At 48.6% G+C, this 20,879-nt stretch overlaps 1 protein-coding gene across 11 annotated transcripts; it reads right to left on the bottom strand.

Annotated features, from left to right (window-relative positions):
• Positions 1–269: 269 nt before the first annotated feature.
• Nt5b (5' nucleotidase B) lies at positions 270–20,765 on the bottom strand. Of its 11 annotated transcripts, none has more exons than XM_011151654.3 (11): positions 20,325–20,466; positions 13,035–13,156; positions 10,894–11,068; positions 3,700–3,773; positions 3,217–3,430; positions 2,682–3,105; positions 2,091–2,247; positions 1,699–1,939; positions 1,337–1,574; positions 1,106–1,225; positions 270–969 (listed from the first exon to the last, which is right to left on the bottom strand). In XM_011151654.3, the coding sequence occupies exons 2-11, from the start codon at positions 13,123–13,125 to the stop codon at positions 799–801; spliced, it is 1,905 nt and encodes a 634-aa protein (XP_011149956.1). In that variant the 5' UTR covers positions 13,126–13,156; positions 20,325–20,466; the 3' UTR covers positions 270–798. The 11 variants fall into 11 exon arrangements, 9 of the variants coding, with proteins under 9 accessions (XP_011149956.1, XP_011149954.1, XP_025153045.1 ...); XM_011151652.3 differs by lacking the exon at positions 20,325–20,466 and adding an exon at positions 14,143–14,333; XM_025297260.1 differs by lacking the exons at positions 13,035–13,156; positions 20,325–20,466 and adding exons at positions 11,565–11,643; positions 13,233–13,238.
• Positions 20,766–20,879: the final 114 nt, after the last annotated feature.

The raw sequence follows: 20,879 nt of genomic DNA, 5'->3' as shown, positions 1-20,879 counted from the left end.
ATATAAAATATGTACAGAGTACTAGTAAGGCTCTAGTATGTGTAGTATAATTCGAAAAACCTGAATATTAAAATTTTATATGAGCATTTGTGCACTCTAACTACTTATGTAACAATATTTCGCGAGACAGAGAGAGAGAGAGAGAGAGAGAGAGAGAGAGAGAGAGAGAGAGAGAGAGAGAGAGAGAGAGAGAGTGTGTGTGTGTGTGTGTGTGTGTGTGTGTGTGTGTGTGTGTGTGTGTGTGTGTGTGTGTGTGTGTGTGTGCGCGCGCGCGCGCGCGCGCGCGCGTGTAGTATACTGAGAAATTATCCATATAAATTGATACGAATATATTGCCAAACCTTGTGCCTAGACAATACATATAATAGTCTGCACCAAACATAGAAATTAAAATGTAAAATTTGGAATTAAATATTACTAGCGACATAAAAATATTCTATTGGATTGGTAGAATTTTAGACTAATTAATTTCATGAAGGAGAAGATACAACTTTCTGTAAGGACTTTGTTATACAGATGTTATACAGAAGGTATAACATTATGCCGATATAATATTATCAGCGAGATATAGCGATCTTTTCTATTAAAGGAAGAAAAAGGAAAGTTATGATTTCTGTCGTACAAAATTATGAAAATTAATTTGCTTCGGCGTGACTCGTCGTACGCTAATTACTTTAAAACACAAACCATCTTATGTAGTAGCTAAACATATGTTTCGTTCGATTCTCGTTTGTCAGTCGATTAAAATTACGCTAGACGTGACCGCGCATCAGTGACCGGGAGCAGGAGCAGGTTACTTCAGTTACAACTTGCATTTCTTGTACTCGCTGCTCTCACGTGATTAGCTTGCTTCTGCGAGTCACTGTCTTCGTCGCTGCAATCCTCGTCGTGCGTATGTGTGACGTTACGTGGCGTTTCCGGTCTGGCGTGTGGAATTTGACTGTTATAATGGTCCACGAATAAAGTCTTCTGAAAGAAGAAGGAACGTGCGCGTTTGCGTTTCCGAATGGTATTTCAAGAATAGTCTCAAGAATATATTACGCACAAGAATAAATTCCTATCTTGATAAACGAACGAATATTAACTAATCGCTACAAATACTCACAGAGGTAGGTCGATTGTGTTCTTCTTCCTCATCTGTCAATTTGAATGTCCGAGAACGACTGATCATCGGTGTTTCCATGACAAACCTCTGCTCATGAGCTACTGTACTTTCGTGGGGCATCTGGGGATATGTCGCAAGGATTATTCAACTTAATAATAATAATAATAAGATAGAAATTAGACAAATAAATCCTGTGTGAAAAGAATACCCTGTCCCTCGTGATGAACTCACCAGCATAGCAGGTGCTCGGAACATGTATGAAAAGGGATAGTAAATCAAATTCAAGAAGGTTGCCGCATACAAATCGGCATACCTTACGACCTGACTGCTGAAGAACGTTTGCCTACTTCCGCTGCGGAACAGAGAACCCATCATTCCATACGCCAAGTCCATTTTATGTGTGACATCCCTTATGGACGTGCGTAACTTGGAAATGTCTGGTTTCTCCTTTGTGCTGCTATCTAAATTTCTGAATGAGGCAATTGAATACGAAACGTTAAATAGACTAGATTGTAACGCGCAAGAGTACTTGCGGTCGGCGGTGAAACGTATGAAGACGCTTATTTCGTTTATATCGAGCCACCCCCACTCACTTGTACATTTCTCCGAGCATAACATCTAGACTCTGCAATTCAGCGAACAATTGACATTTATCTGTCCAAACGTGTAACTCCTGAACCAATTCGGGAACTATTAAGAAGGTCCTCCAGCCTCTTATCTTCTTGCTCTTTAAGATATCGCCAAATATATGATCGCCGACGTATAACACATCTTTCCCCTTGGCGCCGATTAATTCGGTGAACACATCACATGAGCCTCCCGAGTACACCTCCCCTATCATTTGAAAATATATTAATAAAAGGATAAATTGAAAGGGTAATTGATTGCCACGTACCGATCGATATAGCAATCTTGTTCGCGATAAATTCGAGTAAACCGTCTCTGTGTTTTTCGACACACACACACACACACACACATCATTTACCTGTATGCAGCGGCCCCTTGTGCGTGCCAAGTTTCAGAGCACCCGTTCTCGTGTCCACCTGTCGCAAGATCGTCCCTTCTCCAAAGAATAATGGCTTTCTGGCGTCTACTACAATCGTATCGAAGTACGTTTTCCAGTTCCTATGCGGCTCGTCAGGCTGAAAAAACGACGAGAGAAATGAAACGTGAGAGATTCTCGATAGCGTCGAGTCGTCCCGTCGATGCGACCGACATGTAACGTTAGATTTCGGCTTTCGGCTTTCGGGCGAAAAGTTTGTCGTTTTTCTGTGTCTTTTCTCTTCCTTAGTAAGAAATTATGCTCGAAACTGTGCAGTGTGCGTGCAGTCTCTCGCTCTAATCAGCCTCTCACAGAGACACGACGAATCTTTTTGCACCAACCTGACATTCGCCTGAAGATTTGATATACATCGATGATTCTTCAATTCAATCAACGTCATCAGCGCGCTCTATCCTTAAATAAAGTTAACTCTCGCGATAAACGATAAATGTTCGCTAATTCGCTCGAGGTAATAAACTTCAACAAAAGTACAAAAGCAGACAAGAAAAGTAGAGAAGAGAGAAAAGAACGTACCCGTGCGCCATGTGGAAAATCGAACAAGTAAGTCATAATTTTGTCCGTGAAAACGTAATCACTGTTAGTTAATAGAAACACCTTCGCTCCGCTCTCCCGGATTCTCGTAAGGAACATAGGCAACCTCTCGTCCTTCTTCACGTATTCGTCCAAGTTCTCGATAGTTTTCGTTTTCAGGTCACCGTGAAGGTGTATCCAGTCTACCGCGCTCCTAACGTCTTGAAATATACTCCTGAAGCTCATGGTGAGCTCACCTTCTTTCACTCCGGTCTTCTCTCTAGTGAACTGCGGCGAGTTTGTGAAAAAATCTATCAGACACGCCAGCAGATACGTTTCCGGCAGGTTGAACAATGTGTTGAGCACGTAGACTCTAGATTCGTCTAATTGTAGAAACTTGTTCGGATAGAGCTCGTAGACCTGAGAGCTGAAACGAAACGGAACACGATTTCTGCTGCTGCGCAATCGATGCGGATCCGAGCGACGGAACTCGTAACAGAAACGACGTTTATAACGCCAATGTATCGTTGCTGCTTACTGTTTCAAGAATTCAAAGCCATGAACGCAAACCAGGATGTTCCCGTACGCGTCTACTTTCAAGAGATTCCCGTACAGAGTGTCGAACCACAATCCACGAACGGGAAAACTAGGATCATATTCAAAGGCCTTGATTTCCTGCGGATATCCCAAAGACACCAGCCGATCCTTGAGCAGCGTAAAACCCAATTGTTCATACTGCGGCGATTTATACTCTGCAATGTCCGATATGTAAATCATGTCATCATAAGCGACTCTTATCTGTGTTTGTGTTATCTCTCTCTCTCTCTCTCTCTCTCTCTCTCTCTCTCTCTCTCTCTCTCTCTCTCTCTCTCTCTCTCTCTCTCTCTCTCTCTCTCTCTCTCTCTCTCTCTCTCTCTCTCTCTCTCTCTCTCTCTCTCTCTCTCTCTCTCTCTCTCTCTCTCTCTCTCTCTCTCTTTCGGTAGACCAGATACGCGCGCATGTATCGAGAAATAATAATTACCCGCCAACGTGTAATCCATATCGAAGCCATAGAACTTGATGTTCTCCAAATGGAGACTCCGATTGACGAAGATTCTGCAAAGCGAGAAGAGAATCGGTCACCAGTGCCAAGGGCTAATGCATTGATTAAGACTATTATAAAAATATTCTTTCTCTCTCTCTCTCTCTCTCTCTCTCTCTCTCTCTATCGGCGTATCGGCAAGCGATTCATCACTGCATCATTCACAATATTCGCTAGCGAGGCTCTGCTTCCGCTGGGGAGCGCGCATTTTGTCGTGCGTTACTTATTAACGACACGAGTATTTAAGGCGAGAAATGCATCTCTCGCGCGTATTCGCGCTTGAGTATGTGTCTAAAGACTACTCTCCCGTGCCGATATCGCACCGAGTCGTTGATGAAATTTACGCGCGTGTGGAAGCACATCGCCGTTATTCGCCGCCGCCGCCGACGACGCCGACGACGACGACGACGACGACGACGACGGAGATTCTGTGATGTTAATTGTTAAATAACGTTATCAACAGTGTAATTGCAGTGTAATTGTCGCGGAACATTGGTGGAACACCTAGGGAAGGAAACTCGAAAATTTACGCGACACATTCAAATTGTTGATTATCCATGTCCAAGACGGAGGATAATCAGTGACAGGGATGTGACTTACTCATTTTGGACGCATCGTCGTGAATTCGCGAAATTCGCGATTGACAAGACGTCATCGTCGTACGCGTCCCTCAGCCACATTTTCACGGTGAAACGTCAACGAATCATCGATCCGCGTTTTTTCTATTGGCCGGCGTGACGCGGAATCACCGAGAGAAATCGATTGCGGAAGAGCCCGCGCGGCGCGAGGATCAAATTCTACGACGGCCGGAAGAAAATCGTCATTACCGTCGTGATTTTATATGTACGTACACACACACACACACATTCATTCATGCGATATGCGGTAAATGTGTGCAGAGCGTGACCACAATATTTATCGAAGAAATTATCCCGAGAGAGATAAATCTCGCGTCACTAAGCCATCGATATATCGATACAGAGCTCTCACTCATCCAATAAACGCCAGTCCACGCGTTTACCAGTCTGAAACAATCGGCCGATGATTATCCTCTAATGAAATCAATTACTGACTGGCAACAATTGCCCGCACGCGCGAGTAATCTTCGAAATATTCACGACTCGCGTTGGTATATCCCCCGCCAGTTAAAAATTCTTCTCTCAGAGGAAACCATCAATCGTTCCGTCCGAACGAATCGATACGATCTAAATCCGCCCCGGCAGTGTACGCGATATGATGATTCTGTTCCAGATAACGAGATTATCGACAGATGACACGTGTGAGCAAGCTTGTGAGTATCTTTGCGCATCGAGACCCGGAGGAGCGTTCGCTCCTCTCACTGAAGCTTCCGGTAACCGTACGTTCGCCGTTCGATCCGCCGGCGATCGTCACGCGAAGAGTCGATTCGATCACACCGGTCTTGATCTTTAGTCTCAGTCGAGCGATCAGCAGCAGATTTTAGAGACAGAAACTCGCGTTATCAGCGGCTGCTTTAATTCCCACGAATGCGCGCGCGTTCCTCGAGAAAGAGAGAGAGAGGGAGAGAGAGAGAGAGAGGGGGGGAGAGGGAGAGGGAGAGAGAGAGAGAGAGAGAGAGAGAGAGGGAGGGAGAGAGAGAGAGAGAGGGAGCGAGAACGAGCGAAACGTGACGCGAGACGTGAGCGCGTGAAAGGCGTCGGAAAAACAACGATGCTATCCGCTCAATGACGGAACGTCAACTGGCCTCTGCCGGGCCGGGCCGGGCCGCGCCGAGCCGAGCCGAGCCGATTAATACGATTGGAGTTAATTCGCCGTCTTCCGGACACAAACCTCCTCGTTTGGCACGACCGCGTGCGCGACTGCGACGCGGCGCACTCACTCCCCCCTATACGTATACCTCGGTGTGCCCCGAGGTGTGCGTGGATGTGTGCACGATATTGCATTGTATCGCATTGTACGCTATCGTGCGCGCTGATAATCGTCGTATCGCCGAGCGCCGAACGTACGAAAACGAACGAGATGTACGCGCTCGCACGCGATTGCGTGCGTATCTCGCGTGCGTATGTACGCACGCGTGCACTTTCTGCTCAACTTGTGCTGTTTTCGCTGAACTTGGGAACCCGGTTCTCGCGATCGAGTGTTACATACGCGCGCCGGTTATTGAGTTATTGACGCTGCCACGAAGGACAGGTTAGAGCTGACACCTTGGGCCGCCGATCGGACCCAACAACAAGGAGGGCCCAAGGAGGGCCCAAGGAGGGACGCGGGAATCCTTCTCGTGAGAATCCGATATCCCCCGGAGGAGAAAAAGGATCGTCATCACAGTGTGCTGTTCCGTGAGAGAACCTGCACAGAGAATACATGTCCTCCACTTTCGCGCCGGTTTAGCCGCGTGCCCGATGCTACGAAATTTCGATGGAAAACTTTGGCTGGGCCTCGCGCGCGCGTTATCGTCCGCGCACACACAAACTCCAGATAAAAAGCAAGGCGCAAAAGCGACCGTGGCTGTTTTGTATTCTTCTCTTTCTCCATCGATGTTATCGAGACAAGGGGGGCAGGGGGGCAGGAGCGGGGGCAGGTGAGAGACGCAAAGTTCAAAGATACGCCGGAGATACGAGACTCCGAAATTCAAAACTCTGTTCTCGAGAATATTTTCGGCTGAGAAATGCTCGCGTATGCTCGCGATCCGTTCGATCCGTGAGACGCGAGTAACGCGTCCGTCCGGTCCAAAGTAATTAACGGTAACATAATTGGCCGCATTGGCGAGGAGCATCGCGTCGACGTCGGCGTCGGCGTCGGCGGAATAGCATCGCGTGTGTGAGAGCGAATTTTAATCGATAATAATTCGACTTGCACCGTTAACTGCATGCGCCAAACGCAACGACGCCCGCCGCCGACTTAGCGGCGGCTTAACAAGAGCGCTGTGTGCTCTTAAATTTCTCGCCGCATCTCAAACTTATCGCGTGACCAGAGCCAGTCGATCGATTTACATTTGCGTCACAAGTTATTTACATATTTCTAATTTGCCGCTAAAGCGTTCGCGTTGACGAACTCGCATTGTCACACGTCGCGGAAATCGGAGAAACTGTATCTTTCGCGTTCAGCTTGAATTCGCTTGATTTCTCCGTAATGATCAACTTTCGATGCATCTTTTATCTCTCCTCTCGTTGAAGGTGAGCTTCGCCGATAAAAATGAGTCGCGATTTCATTTCGACGATAACAAGGTCTCGGGTATCTCCACGGGGTGAAGTTTCGCGTATCGGCATCTCCAGAGTGGACAATTTCAGTCGTCGCAACGAAACAAAACGTTCGTCGGGGGGCGTCGGGCGAATTCATGATTCGGCATTCACGTGAATCGGCACGAATCAAAAGGAAATGTGCGAATTCACGGCAACATTCGCGACTGATAACCCGCTGGTGTGCCTGGTATGCCCGGCGGTGCGCGTGAGAACTTGGCCGTGTCCAGTCTAATATTAGACCTCCTCAAATCGTCCTTTCGATTCCGCGTAAACCTATACTATATAACGCGAGTGAACTTTGGGGCTTGTGTGTGTGTGTGTGTATATATATATTACGGGAATACAGAGCGCGCGTCGCGTGTGGAAACGCGAATCTCCGCGTCTATGTGACGCAACAAACCCTGTATGACGCAATAGAAGATTGTATTTGTATGACTTTGTTGCCAATGCGTAGCATTCCTAAATATATATATATATATATCTCGCACCGTGAGTCTTTGACCCGTATTCCTAGCGTGCGTTTGACGCTAAACCCGGATGTTTACATCGAATACGCACGCATACACATACATATTATTTTGGCAGAATTCGAAATGAATTCGTTTATCAACGAATGTACGCTCGACTGATAAAAAAGATTGCAACATTTTTCTCCGAATGAGTTTTGCAACGCATTTCATATTCAACCGGAAAATGGATATTTGGAGGATAACGAAAGAAAGAGAACAAAATTTCTCAAATTGAGTATAAGATTTAAATAAAGAGAGAGAGTTGCAAAACTTATCGAAGAAAATCTTTGCAACCTTCGCGATAACTGACTGTATATATATATGTATCGAGTTTTTTTTTTTTTACACAAAATCACATGAAGAGAATATGCCAACGAGAAATATCTGAAACCGAAAAATTCGTCGTTACAATCCAAGTCACGAATCACAGGTCACAGGGAGTGTCATAGCGTATACAGTAGCTCCTCCTCCCTCCCTTTCTCTCGTTTTGACGCAATTAACAAGGGACTTTGACAAGAAGTAAATTAATGACCGGAATTAGTCGCTCCTGCGTCGGAAAAGATACTTTTTGTAAGTATCTGTGAGAAATTCGCATCGAGGTGCATAAGATTCTGCGTGTAATCTTGAGAGGCGACTTAATTGTTCCAGCACAACTTCTCGAACGCGTTATCTCGCTCGACCGACTCTTAGTTGCGCTTAAGTCGGTCAAGCGCTGCACGAGAGGGAGAGAGAGGGGGGGGAGAGAGAGAGAGAGAGAGAGAGAGGATGCGTGCCACAGCATGAGTCGCACACAGCCATTTGCACTTTCACCGATTATTTATTCACTACGTCTACGCCGCTGTGTATTTAACGCGCGTTCGCCGTTCGCGTTAACCGGCGGTTTTCAGCCGGAAAACTCTTCGCACCACAAGCTACATCGCGCGTCACACTTTTGCCGCTTGCTTTTCTTATTCTTATCTTTTTCATCCGGGCGTTTGCGATTTTCGGATACGTGTAAAGACAGACGCGTCTTATGTCGCGGTTCGCGAAGCCGATTTTCCATCTTACGTTTGTTTGTTTTTTCTCTCTTTTGGAAAATTGTCGCAGTGTGTGAAACTTGCCTGAGCTCCGTGACATATGCCATTTCATCGCACGTATTTCGGTGCTCCAGGGTGATATTTTGATATGCGAACATGAATGAGAATTACGTGTAATACATAAATAGATGGATACTATGTACTATTGTGACGCGCGCGCGCGCGGAGACTCGTGTACATCGCTCGTCGAGCTGCCAGAACTTTCTGCCAGACTCGAAATAAGTAGCGCTCTGGTTACGTAAGCGACTCATCGTTACTTAGTAGATTTATCATTCAAGGATATGGTAGGAAGGAAGGAAGATAAGTACAAAGGAGCACGGCTAAGTGAGTGATTCCAGATAAGAAGCTTCCGCTCGTGAGATTCGCCAGGTATCGCTTGAAGACTCGCAATTTTCTCATCCCGGAGAAGCGCTTCGCAATTTTCATGTCCAACATCGACGTAACTCTCTTACGGTGACGCCTTTTTAGGCTCTCGCAAAGCGTAGCTCTCACTCACACCGTCTACGTCACACCGTCACCGATCGTCGTCGTCGTCGTCGTTGTCATCGCAGTCATTCGTTATCTACTTTATGAGGAAACTTGTTTGTGCTGTCCGTCGTTGCTGGAAATTTTTTATCGTTTTATCACGGCTTACTCAAACGCATCTTGACCATTCCATTCTCCGGTTCAGCTTTATTTTTTATGATGAACGCGCGATACGACAATGAGAAAAATAAGCGCGCGTTCGTTATCGCCCCATCGTAGATAATTTTCTTCCCTCTCAGCGAGAATACCGTCATGCATGCGGTAATTAAATCCCCCCCCCCTTTCTCTCTCTCGCTCCTTCTCTCTCTCTCTCTCTCTCTCTCTCTCTCTCTCTCTCTCTCTCTCTCTCTCTCTCTCTCTCTCTCTCTCTCTCTCTCAATGCGTATCCTCTTCGTGCAGTAATGAATTTTTTTCTAATTTCCCAAGTGTGCATGTACACGTTATAAAAGGCGAAGGGAAAGAGAAGAGAGATCTCCGTCGTGTCCGACGGCTGAACTCGGAGTCCGATGGATAAAATTGCGGTCGTCGCAACAACTGTCTGCGAATAGCGACAGGAACGATTACGCGCAATAGAATAATAACTATCGACGGCGACACAATGAAATTCTAGACAACGAGCGTTGCGGCACGACGAAAGCCCCTCATTATCTAATAATATTATTGAGCGCTCTAATCTATCGCGATTAGTCACGCTTGTTCCCGCGTCGCTGAACGCGACTTTGATCAGATTCGTCCGCGTGCGAGAGCAACAGCCGACATTTGCGAGACGCAAGTGCCGTTCGAAATTGTGCTCATTAACGAGCAACCTGCGGTACCGTTGGGCGTGAGAGCAACAGCACGCCAAGTGGAAAAAAGGAAAAGAAAAATGAGGGAAAGAAAGATTCAATTCGCTTCGACGTGCTCGGGCGTTTCCTCGCGCGCGAAGAAAAAAGTTTGGTCGAATAACATAACAGATATATGAATGAACAGACTAAACGCATTTCAGTTGAAAGAAGAAGAAACAAAACAGGATTTCCGACTCGATGAAGCAAATCCGGTTCTAAGAAGCAGACGTCGTTGTATTTCCTTCGACTAAATCGCACTTTTAACTGGTTCTCAGTGTGTGCCACGTTGATTCAAACCATCTTCTTGTTCACGTGCGCATTATTTCTCAGAGTTGAGCGATGATGAGCGGACGCGAGTCGCACGGATATTCTTCGTAAGATCGACAAGATCTTCAAGTTCGTTTCCAGCTGAATATCGATCGCGCGAACCCTCTTGCAGGCTATTCATTCTCGCCTATTTGTAACGAGAGTTGCAGATCGTTGCGGTGAACGCGCGTTATCGAGAGACTGTATCTCCCTCCCCCCTCCCCTACCTGCACGGGACGCGCGTTCATCCTCGAGTTTCCCAGTGCACGTCAAAAACCTATATCTCGCCGACGTAAAATCGATGAGGCGCCGCGGCACTCGAATCTTTCTCCCTGTCGACGGACGAGAGGAGATTCCCCCCCGCCGCTGCCGCCATCGAATAATATCGCGAAAAAGCGCGAAACTTTGGGAAGCGCCGCGCCGCGGCTTTTCCGTTCGTTTATCATTCTTCTCGGGAAAATTCCACGAGAGACGTGTACAGATGCGACGCGGACGGAGCGGAGATACGCGTCGCGTGTTATCGCGAAACTTTCGCGCGATCGAGCGATCGAAGGAAGGCAACGAGGGAGGAGTCGGACGAATCGCGTTTCGGAAGCTTTTCTCATCAGGCGTGTGTTCCTTCAACGCGATGACCCTAACGTCGTCTAGCCCTTAAAATGCAAAATCCTGGATTTACCTGTGCCCCAATTCGCGCTTATCAGTGCGGGCGCCGTGAGTGCCTTCGTTGTAGCTGTCCAGGTCTTGCTCGCTACGATCGTTTCTGGTCAGTCCTACGTTAAGCCCGAGGATGGTTCGGTGAATCGATTCCTCGGGAAATAGGTTCGAGTCATCCGGGAATCGCACTCTCGGCCCTGCACCGTCAAATATCGGAATATCGTCCTCGTTACTTGTTAAAATGGTTCAGTGCGTGCGTGCGAGCGTGCGAGCGAGCGAGCGCGAGAGAGAGAGAGAGAGAGAGAGAGAGAAAGAGAGAGAGAGAGGGGGCAGGGAGGGGTAGAGGGGAAGATATATTCCGCGAATAATTTGGCAAGGTTCGTTTTCCTTCGCGGCGGTTCTTACGAGCACAACGGAACGCCTTGGACGGAATGTGAGGATAAAACGAGCTAAAATTAGGCTTAAAACTGTACGTTATACCGACCCGGAGCCAAATTCTATAATTGGGATAAGACAAAGGTAGATTCGTCGAATCGCGACACCACTGTTTGTCTCCGCGTGTCCGTGGACGCGCGAAATGGATAGTTTACAGGACAATTTACGCTTCTCCGAGGAAACGACAAAAGAGGAGGAAATCGTCGAATTACCGGGCATCGTTAGGAAAAACAGATGTTAAAAAAGAGAAACCATTACCAGTGCTGATGCTCGGCGGCGTAATTACCAAGTCGACGCTTCGGTGACTCATCGCGCAAATTAATGACGACGCAGATCGCTCACTTCCGGATGAATTCGTCGTACCGTCGTCCGTGGGAAGATAGGTAGATGGACAGGGTATAGACGCGAATGATCGCCGATCGCACGCGTATCTTGCTCGAACCGGACGACAACGGCGAGTGACAACGACGGAATGGCTTTCGAATAAACAACGAGCAACCCTCCTTGACGAAAGTGCAAACGGACAAACGATAAAGACGCAGCGGATCGACCTCAGGGGTCATGATGATATGCGTGGCGATAGCGATGAAGAAGGGAGGATAATCGCGGTGCTCGCCGCGTGATCGGATCCTCTGTTTCGGAGGAACGTGCGAGATCGATGCATGAGTCGAGAGAGAGAGAGAGAGAGAGAGAGAGAGAGAGGGGGGGAGAGAGAGAGAGAGAGAGAGAGGGAGATGGGAATTGGTCGCCACGAGGCGTCGAACCGCATTGTTCGCCGTCGTCCTTGGCCAAGACGATCAACTAGCAACTGTGAACGCTGACGTTCGCACGATTGTATCGTTGATTATCGATGCGTGACGCTCGATAGGCACTCGGTGGACAAATTTTACCGATGCTTTGGCACCGCGGGAATTTTTAGCACTCCAAACATCCAAAAGACGTCCTAAGGGACGTCTAAAGGTCCTACTTTTTTTTTAGACGTCTTTCAGACGTCTTCAAGATGTGTTTTCGACACTCACGTTGTTTGAGGCGAACTCATGGTGACTGCCTTTTAATCGTGCATCGTGTTTAATCACTGCCACTTCGAAATGCCCTCATCACGCAAACAACACGCAATTCCTGCTTCGATTTTGCAAAGCGCAAATTTCCAAGAAGTATGTAATAGAAAGAGAAAGAGAAATCATATATCACGTGGGATATACGCCGCCGGACGAACGCCGCGAGCTATCCCGACAACTGGATTGGATACGGAAAGCATTCGAACTGTTTAGATTCGGAACGTAACGTGCAATATACGTAAATAGCAGTCGACGCGAGCTGCGAAACGATAAAAAAAAATGTATATATTTACAAGTTATGGACGTGCGCGCGCACACGAATATACGTATGTCTTGAGGTTCACTCTGAGACGTATTCTGAAACGTCTGACTCCGAGTCCGCTGGAGTTTTTCCAGCTTCGTATACATTACGAAATAACCATACGTGTGTGTGTGTGTGTGTGTCGCCTGTGCTATTTTCGAAAGACACGATATTTCGGGTGAGAATTTATATAGCAATCTCCTCACATATTACAATCCCAAAATATAGATGTATTTCTGTGGGCATACGTGATGACGTAAAAACTCTCGTCGTATCTCGAGATATCGCTCGAACGTGTTGTTTTGCTTGTCATACGCCTCCGATAAGCCTATGAGAAGCGCACCGACGACAAAAGATCAACACACTAACCTTTGACTGGCCTGGCGGTACCACTTTTTGTTGCCACTCGGGTCATTGTCGTGCTGCGGCGTGTTGGGTCCCGTGTTCTCCTGGTCTCCATGCGCGTTGCAATTCTCAAGCTCCATGATCAGCTGTGAATGCAATGAAAATTATGCCGTTGGTGGTGATTGCGCGCGCGCGGTCGCGCGGTGATTCACTTTGCGTGACGAAGAGCAACGTGGGCAATCGCGGCGACGCGACGCGCGAAAAAAAAAAAAAAACGAAAAATGTAAAACAACCTACAAATCCCGTCGAAAGATCGGACTTTAACGGACGATCGAGAATCGTTGCCTACGCATTGTGAATTTCTTCAAATGTCCCGATTACGAATCTGAATCTGTCCGACGGATTTTTCACGAGAAAAATCCGCCAGTTTTGACGCCAGCAAAGATCGCGTCAGTTGGTAAATTGAAAAAAATCATCTTCCATCCTTCATCTTCTCGTTCAAGTGTTTCGAGTAGTCGCTCACTACTGTAATCATATGCACGTAACTTTCGCTCCGGAAGTGGAATATCGGCCATTAACGAGCGAAAGTATTCTTCGCAAGGCAACATATTTAAAGATCACATTCGGCGGGACCGGAGAAAATCTATCCTCGAATCGAAACCTCGAGATCTAGAATGAAGTTCCAAGGTGATTAAAGAGATCACCTTTGTTAATCTCGCTCTCGCGCGCGCGCGATCCGGTTATTCTCTCGAGACAGCAGGTTCAGAAAGTCGATAAGCGGTCTCGAGAGGAGGATGCGGTGCGCATTAACGATCGCGGACATTAAGCGAGCATCTTCGCCGATGCCGAAAAACGCCGAAGATCGACCGATCGCACCGATCGGATAACACCGGCCGATGTGTTCTCATTCAAACCGCCAATCGAGCGTGTCATTGTTTACACGCGCAGGTAAACGGAAGATACGGTGAGACGCGATAAATAGAGCTCGTTTCGCGCTCTCGATCGACAGGTAACACGTCTTTCGTCGTCGTCGTCGTCGTCGTCGTCGTCGTCGTCGTCGTCGTCGTGAAGAGGATCCGGCGATTCGCCGAGAGAACAAACGACGCTGAAAGTTTTTTTTCTCTCTCCGTACCTGCTCGCCGCGGTTGGCGGTTTTTCAGACGTAGGACGCAGGGATTGCACTCGCTCGCAGAAGCACTCGAGACGCTACGTCTGTCTGAGACTGGAGTCATCTGAGACAGTTGACAGATCGATCCACACCCTCACGCGATGCAGATTCACTGCGTACTACCGCATACACCCTGGTCAATTCAGCGGAACTGTGCGCTGACCTCGGCGCAGCGCAGCAGACAGCAGGTATGCCAATCGATCGCTCGAGTCGAAGAGCGTCCGAAATCTCTCGCAGGTTCGTTCGACACTCGAGAGTGTCGCGATCGACGCGATCCGATCTACGGTCGGGCGGAAGTCGTCGCGCTACGAGACAACGATGTCTCGATAACAACGGGACTGTGACAAAATGCAGTTCGCACGCGAGGCAGTTACAGCGCGGAGAATGTTGCGCTGTGTCCCTCACGGTGGCGACACCACACGGCGGCGTGAGCGAACGCGCGCGAGAATGCGAACGCTCAACGTGTCGTTCGTTCGTTCGTTCGTTCGTTCGTTCGTTCGTTCGTTCGTTCGTTCGTTCGTTCGTTCGTTCGTTCGTTCGTTCGTTCGTTCGTTCGTTCGTTCGTTCGTTCGTTCGTTCGTTCGTTCGTTCGTTCGTTCGTTTCGTTCGTTCGTTCCGTTCGTTCGTTCGTTCGTTCGTTCGTTCGTCTTCGTTCGTTCGTTCGTTCGTTCGTTCTTCGGTTCGTTCGTTCGTTCCGTTCGTTCGTTCGTTCGTTCGTTCGTTCCGTTCCGTTCGTTCCGTTTCGTTCGTTCGTTCGTTCGTTCGTTCGTTCGTTCGTTCGTTCGTTCGTTCGTTCGTTCGTTCGGTTCGTTCGTTCGTTCGTTCGTTCGTTCGTTCGTTTTCGTTCGTTCGTTCGTTCCGTTTCGTTCGTTCGTTCGTTCGTTCGTTCGTTCGGTTCGTTCGTTTTTTTTCGTTCGTTCGTTCGTTCGTTTCGTTCGTTCGTTCGTTCGTTCGTTCGTTCGTTCGTTCGTTCGTTCGTTCGTTCGTTTCGTTCGTTCGCGTTCGTTCGTTCGTTCGTTCGTTCGTTCGTTCGTTCGTTCGTTCGGTTCCGTTCGTTCGTTCGTTCGTTCGTTCGTTCGTTCGTTCGTTCGTTTCGTTCGGTTCGTTCGTTCGTTCGTTTCGTTCGTTCGTTCGTTCGTTCGTTCGTTCGGTTCGTTCGTTCCGTTCGTTCGTTCGCGTTCGTTCGTTCGTTCGTTCGTTCGTTCGTTCGTTCGTTCCGTTCGTTCGTTCGTTCGTTCGTTCGTTCGTTCGTTTCGTTCGTTCGTCGTTCGTTCGTTTCGTTCGTTCGTTCGTTCGTTCGTTCGTTCGTTCGTTCGTTTCGTTCGTTCGTTCGTTCCGTTCTTGGTTCGTTCGTCGTTCGTCGTTCGTTCGTTCTTCGTTCGTTCGTTCGTTCGTTCGTTCGTTCGTTCTTCGGTTTCGTTCGTTCGTTCGTTCGTTCTTCGGTTCGTTCGTTTCGTTCGTTCGTTCGTTCGTTCGTTCGTTTCGTTCGTTCGTTCGTTCCGTTCGTTCGGTTTCGTTTCGTTCGTTCGTTCGTTCGTTCGTTCGTTCGTTCGCTTCGTTCTTCGTTCGTTCGTTTCGTTCGTTCGTCGTTCGTTCGTTCGTTCGTTCGTTCGTTCGTTCGTTCGTTCGGTCGTCGTTCGTTCGTTCGTCGTTCGTTCGTTCGTTCGTTCGTTTCGTTCGTTCGTTCGTTCGTTCGTTTTCGTTCGTTCGTTTCGGTTCGTTCGTTTCGTTCTTGTTCGTTCCGTTCGTTCGTTCGTTCGTTCGTTCGTTCGTTCGTTCGTTGTTCGTTCGTTCGTTCGTTCGTTCGTTCGTTCGTTTTCGTTCGTTCGTTCGTTGTTTCGTTCGTTCGTTCGTTCGTTCGTTCGTTCGTTCGTTCGTTCGGTTCGTTCGTTCGTTCGTTCGTTCGTTCGTTCGTTCGTTCGTTCGTTCGTTCGTTCGTTCGTTCGTTCGTTCGTTCGTTCGTTCGTTCGTTTCGTTCGTTCGTTCGTTCGTTCGTTCGTTCGTTCGTTCGTTTCGTTGTTTCGTTCGTTCGTTCGTTCGTTCGTTTTCGTTCGTCGTTCGTTTCGTTCGTTCGTTCGTTCGTTGTTCGTTCGTTCGTTCGTTCGTTCGTTCGTTCGTTCGTGTTCGTTCGTTCGTTCGTTCGTTCGTTCGTTCGTTCGTTCGTTCGTTCGTTCGTTCGTTCGTTCGTTCGTTCGTTCGTTCGTTCGTTCGTTCGTTCGTTCGTTCGTTCGTTCGTTCGTTCGTTCGTTCGTTCGTTCGTTCGTTCGTTCGTTCGTTCGTTCGTTCGTTCGTTCGTTCGTTCGTTCGTTCGTTCGTTCGTTCGTTCGTTCGTTCGTTCGTTCGTTCGTTCGTTCGTTCGTTCGTTCGTTCGTTCGTTTCGTTCGTTCGTTCGTTCGTTCGTTCGTTCGTTCGTTCGTTCGTTCGTTCGTTCGTTCGTTCGTTCGTTCGTTCGTTCGTTCGTTCGTTCGTTCGTTCGTTCGTTCGTTCGTTCGTTCGTTCGTTCGTTCGTTCGTTCGTTCGTTCGTTCGTTCGTTCGTTCGTTCGTTCGTTCGTTCGTTCGTTCGTTCGTTCGTTCGTTCGTTCGTTCGTTCGTTCGTTCGTTCGTTCGTTCGTTCGTTCGTTCGTTCGTTCGTTCGTTCGTTCGTTCGTTCGTTCGTTCGTTCGTTCGTTCGTTCGTTCGTTCGTTCGTTCGTTCGTTCGTTCGTTCGTTCGTTCGTTCGTTCGTTCGTTCGTTCGTTCGTTCGTTCGTTCGTTCGTTCGTTCGTTCGTTCGTTCGTTCGTTCGTTCGTTCGTTCGTTCGTTCGTTCGTTCGTTCGTTCGTTCGTTCGTTCGTTCGTTCGTTCGTTCGTTCGTTCGTTCGTTCGTTCGTTCGTTCGTTCGTTCGTTCGTTCGTTCGTTCGTTCGTTCGTTCGTTCGTTCGTTCGTTCGTTCGTTCGTTCGTTCGTTCGTTCGTTCGTTCGTTCGTTCGTTCGTTCGTTCGTTCGTTCGTTCGTTCGTTCGTTCGTTCGTTCGTTCGTTCGTTCGTTCGTTCGTTCGTTCGTTCGTTCGTTCGTTCGTTCGTTCGTTCGTTCGTTCGTTCGTTCGTTCGTTCGTTCGTTCGTTCGTTCGTTCGTTCGTTCGTTCGTTCGTTCGTTCGTTCGTTCGTTCGTTCGTTCGTTCGTTCGTTCGTTCGTTCGTTCGTTCGTTCGTTCGTTCGTTCGTTCGTTCGTTCGTTCGTTCGTTCGTTCGTTCGTTCGTTCGTTCGTTCGTTCGTTCGTTCGTTCGTTCGTTCGTTCGTTCGTTCGTTCGTTCGTTCGTTCGTTCGTTCGTTCGTTCGTTCGTTCGTTCGTTCGTTCGTTCGTTCGTTCGTTCGTTCGTTCGTTCGTTCGTTCGTTCGTTCGTTCGTTCGTTCGTTCGTTCGTTCGTTCGTTCGTTCGTTCGTTCGTTCGTTCGTTCGTTCGTTCGTTCGTTCGTTCGTTCGTTCGTTCGTTCGTTCGTTCGTTCGTTCGTTCGTTCGTTCGTTCGTTCGTTCGTTCGTTCGTTCGTTCGTTCGTTCGTTCGTTCGTTCGTTCGTTCGTTCGTTCGTTCGTTCGTTCGTTCGTTCGTTCGTTCGTTCGTTCGTTCGTTCGTTCGTTCGTTCGTTCGTTCGTTCGTTCGTTCGTTCGTTCGTTCGTTCGTTCGTTCGTTCGTTCGTTCGTTCGTTCGTTCGTTCGTTCGTTCGTTCGTTCGTTCGTTCGTTCGTTCGTTCGTTCGTTCGTTCGTTCGTTCGTTCGTTCGTTCGTTCGTTCGTTCGTTCGTTCGTTCGTTCGTTCGTTCGTTCGTTCGTTCGTTCGTTCGTTCGTTCGTTCGTTCGTTCGTTCGTTCGTTCGTTCGTTCGTTCGTTCGTTCGTTCGTTCGTTCGTTCGTTCGTTCGTTCGTTCGTTCGTTCGTTCGTTCGTTCGTTCGTTCGTTCGTTCGTTCGTTCGTTCGTTCGTTCGTTCGTTCGTTCGTTCGTTCGTTCGTTCGTTCGTTCGTTCGTTCGTTCGTTCGTTCGTTCGTTCGTTCGTTCGTTCGTTCGTTCGTTCGTTCGTTCGTTCGTTCGTTCGTTCGTTCGTTCGTTCGTTCGTTCGTTCGTTCGTTCGTTCGTTCGTTCGTTCGTTCGTTCGTTCGTTCGTTCGTTCGTTCGTTCGTTCGTTCGTTCGTTCGTTCGTTCGTTCGTTCGTTCGTTCGTTCGTTCGTTCGTTCGTTCGTTCGTTCGTTCGTTCGTTCGTTCGTTCGTTCGTTCGTTCGTTCGTTCGTTCGTTCGTTCGTTCGTTCGTTCGTTCGTTCGTTCGTTCGTTCGTTCGTTCGTTCGTTCGTTCGTTCGTTCGTTCGTTCGTTCGTTCGTTCGTTCGTTCGTTCGTTCGTTCGTTCGTTCGTTCGTTCGTTCGTTCGTTCGTTCGTTCGTTCGTTCGTTCGTTCGTTCGTTCGTTCGTTCGTTCGTTCGTTCGTTCGTTCGTTCGTTCGTTCGTTCGTTCGTTCGTTCGTTCGTTCGTTCGTTCGTTCGTTCGTTCGTTCGTTCGTTCGTTCGTTCGTTCGTTCGTTCGTTCGTTCGTTCGTTCGTTCGTTCGTTCGTTCGTTCGTTCGTTTCGTTCGTTCGTTTTCGTTCGTTCGTTCGTTCGTTCGTTTCGTTCGTTCGTTCGTTCGTTCGTTCGTTCGTTCGTTCGTTCCGTTCGTTTCGTTCGTTCGTTCGTTCGTTCGTTCGTTCGTTCGTTCGTTCGTTCGTTTCGTTCGTTCGTTCGTTCGTGTTCGTTCGTTCGTTCGTTCGTCGTTCGTTCGTTCGTCGTTCGTTCGTTCGTTCGTTCGTTCGTTCGTTCGTTCGTTCGTTGTCGTTCGTTCGTTCCGTTCGTTCGTTCGTTCGTTCGTTCGTTCGTTCGTTCGTTCGTTCGTTCGTTCGTTTCGTTCGTTCGTTCGTTCGTTCGTTCGTTCGTTCGTTCGTTCGTTCGTTCGTTCGTTCGTTCGTTCGTTCGTTCGTTTTCGTTTCGTTCGTTCGTTTCGTTCGTTCGTTTCGTTCGTTCGTTCGTGTTCGTTCGTTCGTTCGTTCGTTGCGTTCGTTCGGTTCGTTCGTTCGTTCGTTCGTTCGTTCGTTCGTTCGTTCGTTCGTTCGTTCGTTCGTTCGGTTCGTTCGTTCCTTCGTTCGTTCGTTTCGTTCGTTCGTTCGTTTCGTTCGTTCGTTCGTTCGTTCGTTCGTTTCGTTCGTTCGTTTCGTTCGTTCGTTCGTTCGTTCGTTCGTTCGTTCGTTCGTTTCGTTCGTTCGTTCGTTCGTTCGTTCGGTTCGTTCGTTCGTTCGTTCGTTCGTTCGTTCGTTTCGTTCGTTCGTTCGTTCGTTCGTTCGTTCGTTCGTTTCGTTCGTTCGTTCGTTCGTTCGTTCGTTTCGTTCGTTCGTTCGTTCGTTCGTTCGTTCGTTCGTTCGTTCGTTCGTTCGTTCGTTCGTTCGTTCGTTCGTTCGTTCGTTCGTTCGTTCGTTTCGTTCGTTCGTTCGTTCGTTCGTTCGTTCGTTCGTTCGTTCGTTCGTTCGTTCGTTCGTTCGTTCGTTTCGTTCGTTCGTTCGTTCGTTCGTTCGTTCGTTCGTTCGTTCGTTCGTTCGTTCGTTCGTTCGTTCGTTCGTTCGTTCGTTCGTTCGTTCGTTCGTTCGTTCGTTCGTTCGTTCGTTCGTTCGTTCGTTCGTTTCGTTCGTTCGTTCGTTCGTTTTCGTTGTTTCGTTTTCGTTCGTTCTTTTTTTTTCGTTCTTCGTTCGTTCGTTTCGTTCGTTCGTTCGTTCGTTCGTTCGTTCGTTCGTTCGTTCGTTCGTTCGTTCGTTCGTTCGTTCGCTCGCGCAGCGTGGGAAGAGCTTCTCTTTTAAATTACTGACCGCGCTTGCTTGCGACAGCGCTTTGGTCTGATTTATTATTTTCGTACTCGAAACGCCTCGAAATCGCGTGCGACCGTTAGCTATGATCGTGATGCGGAGAAAGATCGGAGCGATACGCGTGTCGTTTGTAATATCAATCAAATTATTAATAACTTTGCTCAATAACTCTCTCTCTCTCTCTCTCCCCCAGATTCATGCGAGACCTGGTGCGCGAGAGAGATGCAGAGGAAGACGAATCATAAAGGAGAGAATGGCGCGCGCGATGGCATGACACATAATCAAACAATAAACAATGCACCTGTCGAATAATCGATGCACGGATAACATACGGAGCACTGTGACCCGTGAAAACGACGTCGTCGTCGTCGTTGTCGTCGGTGTTGTTGCCAGTTACGGCTGCGGTGGTGGTGATAGTGGCAACGGCGGTTACAACGGTGGACGTTGAATTCGTCCGTAGCGCTGTTCGGTGGTGGCGCGAGCCGTCGGTTCGTTGTCGGCAGAGCGCCGGGATCCGCGGAGTGGTAATAGCGAGGGGGGTAGGAGGAGGTAAAAGCCCGTGCCTGGCGATTTTTGCGAATCTCCACACGTACGCGCCGCTCATCATCGTGCTCGCTGCTCGCTCGTCGACGGACGGAGACGATCGCGCGCCGACTCCTGCGAACGGACGTGACCGTGCGCCTCGCCGTGACCGTACCCGTGACGGGGAGCAATTACGTCGGTCATCGGTATTGCGTAAAATTAATCCGATTTGGATGACCTCGCGACCGAGCTGACGCGAGGGAGCGCGCGCTCACGCGCGCTCGCACGCGCGCGCGTGCGAGAGAGAACGACATAACCTGCAAGAATCGTCGCG

Source organism: Harpegnathos saltator, unplaced genomic scaffold (assembly GCF_003227715.2).
Source record: "Harpegnathos saltator strain DR-91 unplaced genomic scaffold, Hsal_v8.6 scaffold174, whole genome shotgun sequence".
In the NCBI taxonomy this organism is placed as follows: Eukaryota; Metazoa; Arthropoda; class Insecta; order Hymenoptera; family Formicidae; genus Harpegnathos; species Harpegnathos saltator.
The sequence above is the reverse complement of the archived record's forward strand: the minus strand, read 5'-3'. Positions and strand labels throughout refer to the sequence as shown.

Bases quoted from the DNA above. Each gene is read 5' to 3' on its own strand.
- Nt5b (XM_011151650.2), bottom strand. From the start codon at position 20,630: ATGATGAGCGGCGCGTACGTGTGGAGATTCGCAAAAATCGCCAGGCAC. The intron at 13,157-20,324 runs GTGCATTGTTTA...TTGCATTCACAG, and splicing joins GTGCATCGATTATTCGACAG to CTGATCATGGAGCTTGAGAA. The intron at 1,575-1,698 runs GTGAGTGGGGGT...TGCCTCATTCAG, and splicing joins ATGCTCGGAGAAATGTACAA to AAATTTAGATAGCAGCACAA.